Source organism: Chroicocephalus ridibundus, chromosome 7 (genome assembly GCF_963924245.1).
Source record: "Chroicocephalus ridibundus chromosome 7, bChrRid1.1, whole genome shotgun sequence".
Classification (NCBI taxonomy): Eukaryota; Metazoa; Chordata; class Aves; order Charadriiformes; family Laridae; genus Chroicocephalus; species Chroicocephalus ridibundus.
Window position 1 is genome coordinate 6,552,647 of NC_086290.1, and position 14,441 is coordinate 6,567,087.

Consider the following 14,441-nt stretch of genomic DNA (forward strand, 5'->3'; position numbering starts at 1 on the left):
ACGGTGAAAAACCCATTTGGTTCAACTAGACACAAATTAGGACAACTGCCTAAGAACATTTGTGAAAACTTCTTATCAAAATTCCCCGCTTTTTTTTTTTTTTCTAACAAGAAACTATAGATAGTTGTCAACCTAATCCTCATCAGTTGAAATTGTGGAAAAATCCATAAAAGCATGATTTCACTGAGAGTATTTATATGTGCTTATATGGTATTAAGATAGATTCATTACTGGTTTCCAGGAAGGCATAGTTCAGATTTTTTCTTGGCTTTCATATGTAAAGTAACTCATTTTTCTGTGTTTACAGCCCAAAACAACATAATTATAGTTTTAGATTACTTACTTCTTGAATCAAATAAAAGGAGAATTTCAGTAAAATATTCAAATTTAAGCTATTTTTTCTTTGAAGAAATATTATAGATTTTCTTTTGAAGAAATGTTATGAACTTTCTTTATAATGTATTATTACAGTTCTAAAGGAGTCTACATAGATGATTCAGAGAATTAGACAGGGATGCTTCAGAGAGGATCTGTCTTGATTTAGCCTATTTTGTATATATCTATCAACCTGTTCAAGCCATGAGAGAGTCTGAAGGCCCATGAGGCATCATCAGATAAGAACAGAGTTTTTATTAATTTTTTCCATCTCTCGCAGCGCTGAGAAGTAAAATACACTGCCACTTCCTGAATAGAAAATATAGTTTAGTTTTATGAACTCTATCTTAATACTGTCTTTGCAGCTGCTGAAATAATACAGTTGCAGACTCAAATAATTGGAGACGGTAAAACACAAAGAGGGGAGGTAAAAGTTCAGACCTGAAAGATGGACAAGGAATAGCGAAAGAAAGGACAATAAAACAGTGACGAGGGGGTTAAGTGGGTGATCCATGGTGTTTTGAAACACAACCATAGTTCTCCTTCGCTTCCTGTTTTGTTAGCTGGATATTCAGAGAAAGGCACAGGAAGAGCACTTCTAAAAACAGCAGCAGAGAATGGGTTAGACCCAAGGAAAGCAAAGAGCAGAAAAAGAGATCTAGTAACAAAGGAGCAAGGGGAGCGAGTCTCCCGCGCAAGGGGTGAGAGTACATCAAACGTGTCGAGTCTTTCCCACCCCTAGGAGAGAACTTTTCAATTAAATCTTGAAATAAACTGGAAGGTAGGAGAGGTGTTTGAGAAAGCAATGTTTGTAAAAACATAGCTGGTTTATAAATCTTCATATACAATCCAAAATAGATAGTGATAAAGAAAAATATTGATGGAGGGGAAAAAAAATCCCTGTTTGGGGAGCATGCTCACGTCTTTGCAATCAGTAATTTCTACACCATTTTTAAAAACACTGTCTCTGGTGACCCTGACGTTAAAATTTCTATTGAAAACTTACAGAAAGCATCATAAAAGTAAAAAAAAAAAAAAACCACAAAAAAAAAACCAAAAAGGCAACACAATAAACACAGTCTGCAAACAAAGTGCACAAAAGACATTATTTCAGGCCCTTTTTTCTGTTCAGCTACCACTGTGTTCACCACCTTCTTGCACCCTTCTTGCACTTTGCCTGTACTAACCAAAAGCTGATGGATACCTCCTTGGAATGCAGTTACACATAGGTTATGTGAAAGTGCCATGTATCAGGATAAGTTTCATATTTAAAACTGTTTTGTTACTTTCAGATTTGAGTGTCATTCTAGAAATCCGGCTTATAACCTGATACTAGTGTTTTCTGTTCAGGACACCTAAAAAGGAGTCAATCATTTAAAGTCTATGGAGAAATCTGGTTTAAATTGGTATAAACTAAGGCAGTATTAGTGCCCCAACTCTTTTAAGCTTTTTGTTTCTCTTAATTCCTAAATTATAATGCGCTCTAGTGGAAAAGATTTATGAATAGAAAAATATTTCATATAAGGAAAGGGATATACCTAAGCAAAATCTTTCTAAGGCATTGTTTTGGCATTTGTTGAGTACGAAAGGGATGATCTTTAAATTTATGTATTCCTTGACATATCTCAGATACGTCTGAAACTGTTCCCTGACATGTAGTCAGTAACACCATTTCTACGTTCATAAACTTTTTGGTTTCTGCTTGGGCATCTCAGAACGCCTATTTGGTTTACATTCATAAGTTAATGAATTGAAATGTCAATTATATTGCTCTGAAAACCTAGAGGCAAATGAACTATGTGTTGATGCAAACAAATACAAAAGGCCTTTAAAGCAACATAAGCAAACACACTATTTCTTCTTGAGGTAATATTTTCTCATACAGGATCTCACACAGGATTTCAACATCCGAGAACTGGGAAAGGATCTCCTTGATGGCAGAGTCTGGACCCCAATCCATTTGGGGGAATCAATTCCTCTGAATATAGGAAGATTCGTAAACACAGTTTAGTGGGTGAGCTGGCTGAAGATCCCAGGGTTTCTCCTCCACAAAATGCATTGTGTTAGAGCAGAATCATTTTGTATTTCATACACACAAAACAAATTTGCATTGCAAAATCTGAATGCACAGATTTGTGTATATGTAGCTGCAGCCACATTTGACGAGTCAGAAGCAGAGGAATAGTTAAAATCAGAAGTAGCCAGGTGATGCAGGCTCCACAGAATATTCCCTATTGTTTATGATTTTGGTAGGTGAAGGGGAAGGAAATTGCTCACCAGGTAGCAACATCGGCAACACAATCTCATTTTCTGTCTGGATGAAACATAGCCCAGGGAGAGTGAACTGGATGCTCACCTTTTAATTTCATCATTAAAGCAACAAGTGAGTACATTTACCCATCACAGAAGAGGTGGTTGGAGAGCACTGATTTTACTGAGACCGAATGTACCTACGCAGACGGATACGGAGTCGTGCGACTGCTTTACTCATGTGCTGCCCCGCCTGGATGTAAGGCACAGCAGGGCCAGAAGCTGTCCCGCTCTGTTAGCCCAGCACAAGCTACATAGCCTGGCTGGTTCCTTCTGTCACACGCAGCTCCACATCGTTTTCTGATTTGCGAATTCCAGATCTGGGCACCTCTTATGTAAAAGTTTTACTCCTATCCTCGATTTCCACATTTTTCAAAGTGGGGATTAACTTTTGCCTGTGCCTACTCCCAGTGTGTTTTGTCTTCCTAAACCCTTTTACAACACATTTGACTTTTCAATTTTTTGACACGAAAAACAGGTAAAGGATCATGAGCTCTAAACTTAAGGTCCTATCTAAATTTATAATAATATCCCAATCTCAATAACTGTAGAAACAAAATGCTATTGTTTCTACAAAAATAATCCTGGAAGTATACCCTTCGTAAAACTTGGAAGTCGAAGCTGTACCTCACTTAAAGGAGCTGAGGAATTTATTCTGGGAGTTATTGCTTGCGGTTGTAAGAGAGGGGACATCAGTGACTGGGAATTTCAAACAGCATCTGTATGTGGGGAAATTCTGTATACTTAAGAGGAAGGAAGGGAAAATCAAAGCTATATTTCTGAATATTTGGGAGAGGGAAGGCTTTAGGGTACGTTTGGATGGCTACACAGAAGATTTAGGAATTAAACATACTCTGACTAGAGAAGAAAGTTATGCCAGAAGTTAATTGTACAAAGTGGCAGATTAAGAATTGATGGAAAACCAGAATTTCCCTAGAGCTTCCTATTGACAGCTGCTCCCTTTCCCCTTTCTCACCAAGTAAATAACAGAGAAAAATATTAATGTGGAAAAGCAGAGAAGGGACGATCCCTAATACTCTGGTAACAAGACTTCTTAGACCAGTGTAATTTTTCTATTCTCTCTTGACATTTTAAATAAGATTTATGTGCTGGTAGATGTTTCAAATTTTAAATGATGACCCACATAGTGTAATATGTCAGAAGAGCATTTCTCTTTCGACATTCTTCTGAATGAGAAAAGTGCTACACAGCGTCTACTGCTAAATGTTAATAGCTCTAAAACTACACAAATTGTAAATTTATTGAATTGTGTTAATAAGGAGATGAATTCTTAAACTATTCACAAAATTTGGAAATAGTTGTAACCTGATTGGAATTAAAGGTGCCCATAATCCTCTGAACTGACAGGCAGAAGAGACCCCAGCCAGATGGCCTTGCTAAGGAGGAGACAGTCTCCACCTGAAGAGTAGGCTGGTTTGGGGCACTTTATTAGATTAAAGGACAGAGAAGCACTTGAGATTACATGGCGATGCTTATAGTGTCTCCCTCATGTCACTAGATAAAAAAGTTACACTTGCATTTAAAAAATAAACTGTAAGTTTCTAACTCCAATAGCTGCAAAGAGAAGCATGGCAATGAAAAGGTCATAAATACTCACGTCTACAAGAAGCTTAAGCAGGTGTTTGAGGTGTCAGCCACTAGTTGGAGGTCAGGATGGGGCTGTGTCCAAGGCACATGGCTTGGGAAGAAAGGTGTGAGATGCACGGGTCTAAGACAAAGCACAGACTTGGGTGAACGGCACCAAGGAATATGGTAACCAACCTGGTCCACCCTGTCCAGGCAGAGTATGAAATGTGTGCTGCTTCTCTGGGAACAGGAATGGTTGGGGTCAGAAGTGAATGTGATTTCTTTTCATTCAAGTCTGAATGTGGCCTTTTTCTGAAAGTTTGTAAATGCAAAAAAATAGCCAGAAACTCAGAAGAGAGAAAATATATTAGATTTCTTTTCTGTATTTCATAGTGTTGATATCTCACCCTGGGTTTAAGAGACTGTCAAGTATCTTCTCCTTTTGTGAACTGCTATTTTCACTAGCTCATACAGTCATTTTATTACCTTCAAAATGAACATGATCCTCTTCAACTACAGATATCTAGTAGTTCACTATAAAATGCAATTCAAGTGAGAGAAGAAATCAGAATTTGCTGTGCCTTAACAATGCCATGACGGCATTGGCAAGCGTGAACCACAGACTGGTTATGAGGATTCTGATTTATGAGTTTAGTGCGAGGAGCACTGAGTATCTGAAACACCAGGAGAACTGAAGGCTGAGGGGGTTCTCATGTCGGGGAACTCCTGCACCACACAGATGGGAAGTGTCCCGGAGTTGAGTTGGAGGAGGGATGTTAAACTTCTGTCTCGGAAATGTGCCCTCCGTCACCCTTGTTCTAATCTTCCCCAGATAGGGGGACATAGAGGAATCTGTCTTCTCCGGGCCTGATCCATCCCGGCATTGCACTGTGCTTACTGTGGTGTAACTCCATCGATACGAATGGAGCTCCTGCCACGCACAGCTGGAGCAAAGCAGCAGGTTCTCGGTCCCTTATCTACCTCTGTGAAAAATAAACCAAATCGTTCCACTGCTGCACATTTCGCCGTTAGTACAGGCAGAAATACTGACAGGCAGTGAAAATGTATTTTTGTACCGTCATATAACCTTGAGCACTTTGCCTTGTCATTTTTTTGTTATTTTCATCCAGTCCAATATGTAATCATACAGTGGCATCACAGAGAAAACCAGATTCACGCAATCACACTTCTGCATTGATAATGGGTTATACATTTGAAGATATTGATCGGGTGCAAGGAAAATAAATTGAAGTAATACAGGATTTGAGAAAGCTGCTGACTGCAGACAACTGAGTCTGCAATCTTTTTGGTATTCTTCTTTGTTTTAGCTTATTTAGATATCTGGAAGACTGCAGAAAGAAATTTTCAGGTATTCCAGAAAAAATCTATCGTATTCTAATCCTAACTAAATTGCACAGCATCACTATAAGTAAAAACGTGAAATGATGAGAGCTGAGAAGACACTCTAGTCACCACATTCGAATGATGCCAACATCTTATGAACTTTAGTGGCCTCTACAGAGTGGCTGAGGGACCTTGATCAGTATGTATCATAATGAACAACCACCCAAAGTGGACTGCTGCTCTTCATTGGTAGTATTATTTGAGATGTAAAAATTACATTATCATAGATACACCCCAACAGTATGCTCCGCCTTACAGGGAAGGCTGTAGCTTATTTGCTATATCATCTGTATCATCTGATAAAGAAATAAAAGATTTACCTTTCTCGGGTAGTCAGTCTGATCCCCTTACTAGTTGCTAAAATTTGCTTAGGAGGAATCCCATTTAATGACACAGTGGAAGGATCTCAACGCTATAATCAGGGCTCATTTTGGAAATATGTCAGACAGGTCATCCAGCCTTTAATTGTCATTCCTGTTGATTTCTGGTCTCTCAATCAAATTTTCTAATGGCAGTAACGATCATCTATTTTCCTGTGGGGATATTTCCTTCACCTTTCTCTCATTCATTTTTCAAAATCCTTTGACTTCTCCTATCCTCTCATGCTCTTTTTGCTGATGTCCTCCTTGCCTCACCATTTCTTTTCTTCCATTCTGTGTACCTCATCATTCATCAGCCTTACTTTGGACAGTAAAATCCATGTGTTTACCTACTGCTCTAGTAAATACCATGTATTTACCTACTGATGTCCATAGCTTGATTCAGTACCATTGGGAAACTCCAAAACATTAGGCTTCAAGGCAATAAAAACTCATCAGCCACTAGTAGATGACACTTTTTATCAGCCAAATAAACACAACTTTGCGTGCCGGGATATGCTTTGGTCTAGTCAATGCTCTAACTTACATTTTGACCTTTGCTAAGCATCCTAATCTCTTTCCTTGCTAACTGTAGCTAATTTCTACATCAATAGGAGTTTTAAGAAAGTGATTAATATTTATATTTAAAATGAAGAGGTACATCCCACATGGGGTTAACCCTAGAAGCAATTGAGGTTTTTTTGTTCAGGATCCAATACATTCCGTTTCCTATGGAGTGAGTATGCCAGAACCGGTTAAAAATAGCTTCTTCCATTCATTAGAGTCAGCAGATGGCCATTAATCTTCCTGAAAGTATTGATTCAAACTACTCGTCTCCACTTTCAAGGCCCTTCACAGACTTCCCTCTCCCCATCTATCATCCCTCCTTACACAACTGAAAAGGTGGCTGGCTTTGTAACAAGTGGGTGACAGTTACAAACCAGCACTCTCTCTTACATGCTGCCCCTCACGTCTGGAGGGAGCCGTACACAGCATTAACAAAGCTTTTCCATTTGTCTCCTTTAAATGCTTTTCTAAAACTTCCCTTTGCCATAAGGACTGCAAAAGCATTACATAGTTACACACCGGTGTAACGGGACTAGACTCCCTCTAGGACATGGTGTTGCCAAGGACCATCTCAACATTCTTTATTTCTCCATCTCCAACATCTATCTGTCCCAAACCGCAATGTCTCGTCCTTCTCCTAGACTGCAAGAGCTTGAATGCAAAGTCTCTGCATTACGTACTGTCTAGCGGAACATTTCCCGCACATAATTGCAATACAGACAATTAATAAGAAACAAGTATTAGCTCAGGTGGTCAGGAACTGCAGGGTGCACCACAGAAAGGTGCTAAAACCTCATGGACTAGTGTAAGCCAAAATTAGTAAACCAGCATGGCAAGTGGTTTTGCCTGGCTGCAATTTAACCCCTGTAAGCCCAGTGCTACCCCTCAAAGAATAATGTCTGACCTTCACCGAGACTTACTACCTTAGGCTCGATGTTAAGACAGCATAAATGTATTTCATGTAGTTCATGAAGTGCCATGCTGTACGTTTTGGTATTGCAGTTCCCTGTACATCCAGTGCTGGTGTTACCCTTAGCAGATAACACCGTGTCATTTCTGTGCCAGACAGCATAAACGCGCCCTTAGTGTATATGACAGATTAACTGTTTTACTTCTAGAATTGATGTCCTTTGTTTTCTCATAAGTTAAATGTTCACTGCAGTTCCTTTAAACTCTAAACCAGCAAATTTGGCTAATATATATCTTCTTCTGCCCTAGTTTCAAGATCTTCCCAAAGCCATGTGGACTTTGATGGAAGAAATATTGAAGATGCTAGAGACTCTCACCAGGAAGACATTTTAAAGACATCAAGAAACATATATTCCCTTCTTTCCCAAACCCAAATTCCAAGACAAGAAACTACATACCTTTTGGAAAGAAACCCCACAGTCACTAACAATCCATCCCTTACAATGAAAAGGAAGACTTCCCAAGCTCAGACATCATCAGCAAAAAAAAATGACATGGAGCTCACAGCACCTGAGAAACAGTCTTTTCTTGAAAGAAGGAGTGATACACGCACTTTCCTTCTGCACGAGGAGCCAGACCCCAGGGCCACAACTGCCAGTGTGACAACCCATCCCCCTCTCCATTTTAAACAATACAAACCGGGGACAACAGGAACCGTTCCTTCTCATCGCAACACAAACGCAAGTTCACTCTTCTCAAGGCTACATGCTGCTCAGCAAACTCGTTCCAAGTACGGCTATTCTCCCAGGAAATGGCCCGGTCGAGTCGCAGTCTTGAAGGCTAAACCACCCCAGGACTTCCCAACAGAGCAGCAGAGAGCATCTCCATTGGCAACACGCCTCACGTCCCCTTTCCATTTAACAGGTTCTTCCCTTGATGCAGCTTCCCAGAGTGCTATCATCCCGGCAGGGTCTGCTCCCTGGGCAAGGCTGCCGGCACAGACCGCAGCAGCCCGAAAGGCGTACAACACAGCAATGGATCGTGTGGAACTGCCAAAACCCAGCGGTGGGACACATCAGAAAGTCGTTTGTGCTAATACGCCGTGCTTTACTGGTGTGAAGTGTGAGCTGGCCGAAGATGGAGGATTTAAATGTGGGTCTTGTCCCACTGGATACAGGGGTGATGGAATTACATGTGAAGGTAAGGGGGGAAATCTTCTTTCAAATTCTTTTATAATTTCAAATCTAATAACTCCACAAAGTAAAAATTAATTTTGATTATAAATTTGGAGATTTTTCTAGCTGGGATCTTTCTGGTTTTCAAAGCCAATTATATTTCAAAATAATAGACAAGCATTCTATAACTTTGAAAAAGCTCTTTCTGCTTACATAAATGACATATTTATTTGATAATATCTAATCAATTGAAACCAGGGACAGATTGCGATCTTGCTTACCCTTGCTTAAGGCCAGATTCATTCTACTGAAGTCATTACTTTAGAAAACACATAAAACTTCTGTTTTAAGGAAAGGGTAAAATTAACTCCATTTCTCTATGCAACAAATATTCTAGGAAAAACTAATTGTTCTACTACCTAAAAGATTATTTTAAATATCTATCTAATATCTTAAATACAAGACTGAACTTGTCATCTGAAATATATAGCACCAGAAGGGTTTTCACAATATATCGAGTTATTTATTAGACTGTTTAGAATACCTCTGTAAAACAATAGTATTATGCACATTGTTGAAACAACGAATTCCCTGACTTAGCTATCATTAATTACACCTTTTGTTGAAAACCCTCTGATAAGTTGATATCTTAATTGGCCTTTCACTACACAAAGGAAAAAGCATTCGCATCATCTATTTCATTCTCTTTCACATATGGTTTGTCGTGCGCTGCGCACAGAGCAGGCAGGCGTAGGGGGGTCTCAGCCGTGACCCACTGCCGAGGACCTTGCAGGGATTCTTTGCTGTAAAGAAGGCTCTGTGGGGACGCAAAGCCCCCAGAAATACTGCAGCCCTCTGAGCTCAGAGCAGGGCTGGAGATATATTACAAAATGCGTAAGAAAAGGTTACTATCATCCTGGGTGCTATAATTTTTGTCTGTTTGCACATTCCTGAAATGCCCCTTCTGAAGGACTTAAGGTTACTTGGCACAAAAGACCCTGTCTTTTGACCTCTGATTTGTACCTGGAGCTGGAGAAGTACCAAGTAGCTCCTACTACTGGGAAGCCCAAAGCAAGTTTGGCCACAGAATGTCCTCCCCTCAAAGACCAGGCCCATGTACATATGAATATTTATGAATACAGGCATATGGCTGCTTCGTGTATATTTAGTATGCCCATCAGTATAGTTCTTAAAACATAAATCTACCTCTGCCTTTTACTGTCTCGCAAGACGAGATGTTTTCTTCAATTACTGGTATTACTGAAAATCTCTCTGGAGAGTCCTTAGGATGAAATACTTTATTACCAACATCATTCTCTGTCTCGGGGCTTGATGACACGATACACAAACATCCTTTATTTGTCTCTTGTCACTGACCGCGTCACCTGACTCAATAATGAGCCTGTCTGCTCCCCGCTTCGGCTTCATCCCGAGCCCCTCCGCCCACCTGCGAGCACCCTCCTGGAGCGTGGCCAGGAGGGTGAATAGCACCCATTGTACCTCCAGCCGTCGATGCCTCTTCCCATGTCAGATGCCGCTGACTCATCATGACAGATGAAGTTGAAAGATGAGGATAATTCCTTGGATTAAGGCCTGTCGTAACCTCAGCTCTCAGCACCTTGCGATGCTGCCACGATGGTGCCGACTTCCCCGAAAACAGTAGTACCTTCCAGGAGCAGGAGGCAGCAAAATTGAACAAGTGATCAAAGCTTAGGTGAGACCAGCATTTGCGAAATCTCCAGACTTTGATGCAACATCCGTGGCAAGTGAGCAAAAATGTCGACAGCCTCACAAGCTATCGATGGTTGTCACCGTCCTGTTTGATATCAAAATTCACCAAGATAAAAGAAACAGCCCCATCGGTAGCAAGTTTTAATACCTGTGGAGCTTGAGGGGATGTGACCTTTGTTTAATAAGAGTGTCTGAAAATATTCTAAGATAAGAAATACTTTACCGAGTGATATTTATCATGTTACAGAATGTAATTTTTATTTTTTTTTCCTGTTGTGCGCTTCAAAATCAGGCTTTGAGGACTGGTAGGGAAAAAAAAAGCAACATCCTGAAAATGATTTTCTCTTCTAAAATAAATCATACCAAATTTTATTTCTCTAATATTCTTATCCCTTTGGTCAAGCCCCTCTAACTCCCTGTTATGATTTTGTTGGAAGTCCCCTCCCTCTACTCTGTCCTTCTTGCTTTGAGAATCACAGACTCACAGGAGTCCAGGCTGGAAAAGAGCTCTGGTGATCATCAGGTCCAACCTCCGATCTTCTTTTGGAAGAATATAGCTAGATGTCAGTGTGTTTGGCTTATCTTCAAGCATCTAAACTTAGACATGTTCAGATTCTCTTGGCAATTTCCATTTAGATCACTCCCTTCACTACTGACAACTTTATCACATGTGAAAAGTAGGACCTTGCTTTTACCCATCTTGCTTTGGCATAACAAGCATTACAGATTCTTAATTCTCTTAATTCTGGCTACTTACTCTGCAGATGAGGTGAGATGAAGTAGTTCTTCAAGGCTCTACTCATCACTCCCGTGCCCTTTCCTACAGCTGGCCAGGTTCTCGGCTTGCAGAGGTCTTTCACCTTCCTGCACAAAGCCAATTACCATTTATTAGTGACCTAACTTTAAGACTAGTCTGCTAAACCGCCAAATCCTTGAAAAACATCATTTCAGAGTAGCATTTTTGAGATAGCCAACAGCACCTACACAAATCAAAAATAAGCAGGAGAAATAAGGCCTATTGTAGCCCACGGGATTGCCCTGCATGTTCTCTGGCACGAGACGCTCACTGGCCTTTATGGAGTCAACTTAGCCAAGAGTTCCTCTGGTGATGAAGGAGATTACTAAATGCATAATTTCCACTCTCAGTGTCCTTTTCAAGTATATACACCATAAAACCAATGCATTGCTCCGGTAAACTCCTAGCAATTTTACGGATCAGCATCGATCACCTGCCAAAGCGAGCTGCAGAAGTGCCATGACACTTACAGAGCTTTAAATATTTCAGCTCAGTATGCCAACAGAATAAAAAAACTAGTAACGTGATAATGCATAACTAGTCTAAACAGGATTGTTTTCAGAATGTTTCTGATACTTTGTCTCGCGTATTACAACTGGCACGTGTAACGCAGCACTTTTTTTAACATTTGAGGCTAACGCTCTGACATATTCGTTGGTGGTGTTAGTGACATTAGAGCAATTACTTAATGTCCTGCCTCTGTTCCCCACTCTACAGCAGGGACGTAAGCTTGCACTTTCAAAGATGTCGTATCCACTGGACAAGGAAACGAATGCCGTCTTTTCCCTGGGCTCGGTTTATTCACCAGGGTCTGTGCATATGGCACTGTCTGAGAACAGCTGTTGTGTTTCTTGAGCTCCGTAGGGTGCCCTAAGGTGGAACATGTCCTTTCCATTCCACAACGGGGATGAAGCTAACAAAAAATTCTGCTCTGGGCATCATTGTTGTGCTTCTTTCCGAGAGACCTAAACCTGAAGCCTGAAGAAAAATAAGAATTTAAGACAAATTCCCGGTCATCCCTGTTTTTATTTCTCTTACCTTAAGCTCATTCAATGAGGAGTGTCTCGTTGCTAAACTTGTACAATTAAAACATCAAAGGCTCAGTTCCACGGAATACAGACGACTATCTATAACTATTTTGGATTAAGTGACAGTTAAGGACTATTATTTTTCTCATTTTTTAGTAGTCATAAAAGTTCCTCAGGATTCCTATAAAAGATAAAGTCATGCTACTTTAGAAACATTTTCTCAAAAATGTTAAATCAGTAAAACTCTTGGATATTTTATAGGCTTTGCACAGTATTTTCTGATGGAAGGGGAGGACTAGAACAGTAGTAGTCACGCTTTCTGCTCAAGAGCTGAAAACATAGCATTGCCTTGACATTACAAAATCACTGTTCAAACGAAATAATTTTCAAAATAACAGGAAAGATGGCGTAGTTGGGAAAATCTTACGACCTCAGGATGCACAGCTGGATGAAATGAGGTAAAAAAAAAAACAGGTAGCTGGCATTCATCTGTTCTGACATTTTTACGTCCAAAAAGCTCTACTCTCCCGTACCAGACCAAAAGTCCTTCCCCCATCTCAAATAGCTACCAACAGCAGATGTCTGGCAATACATGGGAAAGATATCGGGATACTGTCCAGAATAGTCTCTCAGCAAATTATAAATCATCTGCTTCAAAAAGCAAAGGTGATGCCTTTGAACAGTGGCCTGCTCAACCTTTCCAGGCCACATCTCATGTTGTAGTTTTCTATTTCATATCCCCAAGTCACGTTTTTCCCAGAGACCTGATCTATGCACTTCTTCTTCGTACAAAAGTTGTTCTAGAACTGTGGTTATCCCTGTCGCCTTTTTTTTTGCATCTTTTCCATTTTTACTCTATTTTTTCTGAGCTGGAGGATCAGACCTGAATGTGGTGTTTCAGATGCAGCTCACCATGGATACCGGTCATGATAAAGTCTGGCATTTTCTGCTCTGCTCATTTCTCAACTATTCCTAACACTTTATTTGCTTGTTTGACTGCAGATGAGCACTCAGCTGACATTTCTCAAGACAAAACCCATTAGTACAACCTAACTAGAAATGTTGTCTGCATTTGTATTCCCAATTTATTCAGTCAAGTTAATCTTGTTAATTTTCTATTTGCTATGATAGGTATTTATTTCATAACGGCGCTCTGGACTGCTGGACTATTTAAATATGCATATGAGTTATTTTAATGGCACTAATGCATGCTTTAACCCTATGCCTTATTTCCTTTATCTGTATATCTTCCATGCGAAAGAAAGGCTTCAATCCGTATCTGTTCAAAAGAAGAACAAAAACTCTGTCCAGCCTGCAATGTAACTTTCTTTTCCTTATTCTCCCTCTCTTGTGCTGCAAATATTCAAACTTGACCTGTACATTTAGGAAATTAGATTAATGCAACTATGAAAGAAAATTAATAACGTACAACGTTTGCATGAAACAAGCCAGCTTAGGCTCCATCCAGTGAATTTCCAAATTTTTAAATGGAACTGCAGGTGATGATCTCACACCTCCGAGCCTTCCTCTAACGGCGCGCGCCCAGGACCTCACGTGCCGGACGGCACAAGGAGCCTTCTCGCTGTTGGGATGTTAAGCAATAACTCTGTCGCGGAAGCCATTTGCTGATTAGGCTGTCGAAAATGGAGGGAAGAACACAGCATCTGGTATTCTTGAGTACCCCCAAAGTTATCGTAGAGAAACTTATAAGAAGTGCATGATCTCATTTTAATGGAAAAAAGTAGTTTCAGGATATTTCCCAAAAAGCCCTTTCAGAGAAAACAATAATGGACTTCTCCATTTTTACCTCCAGATTTTAAATTATAAACATAAACATACGTACATTTGACAGCAAGATTGACCATTTACAGCAATGTTTTCCTCTTTACTGTCATTTTATACCATCCAAAATCGCTTAGTATAAAAACACTGCAATACCTTTGCACAATTTAGCAAACGCTCATGGAAAAAAAAATTCATTCCAGAAGATGAAAGACGGAAGTTTCGGAAAAAGAATTTGACACAAACAGTATATTTCTATTATGGAGGGAAATGTCTTTTAGGTGAATATTAGTCTCGCTCTCACATTGCAGCCAGTGTTCAGTTTTTATCTTGTGCTATTCACCAGCAATAGAATAGTTTTAAACATTTTACTATTAAATGTCACCATAAGAGCTAAATGTTTTAATATCCAAAATAC

At 39.9% G+C, this 14,441-nt stretch overlaps 1 protein-coding gene across 1 annotated transcript in view; it reads left to right on the forward strand.

Moving 5' to 3' along the window:
- LOC134518457 (von Willebrand factor D and EGF domain-containing protein-like) overlaps positions 1-14,441 on the forward strand; it is a 187,161-nt gene that overhangs the window by 131,906 nt on the left and 40,814 nt on the right. Inside the window, exon 21 of the mRNA XM_063341290.1 lies at positions 7,821-8,711. Within this exon, the coding sequence (XP_063197360.1) occupies positions 7,821-8,711 (891 nt within the window). The remainder of the gene's footprint in view (positions 1-7,820; positions 8,712-14,441) is intronic.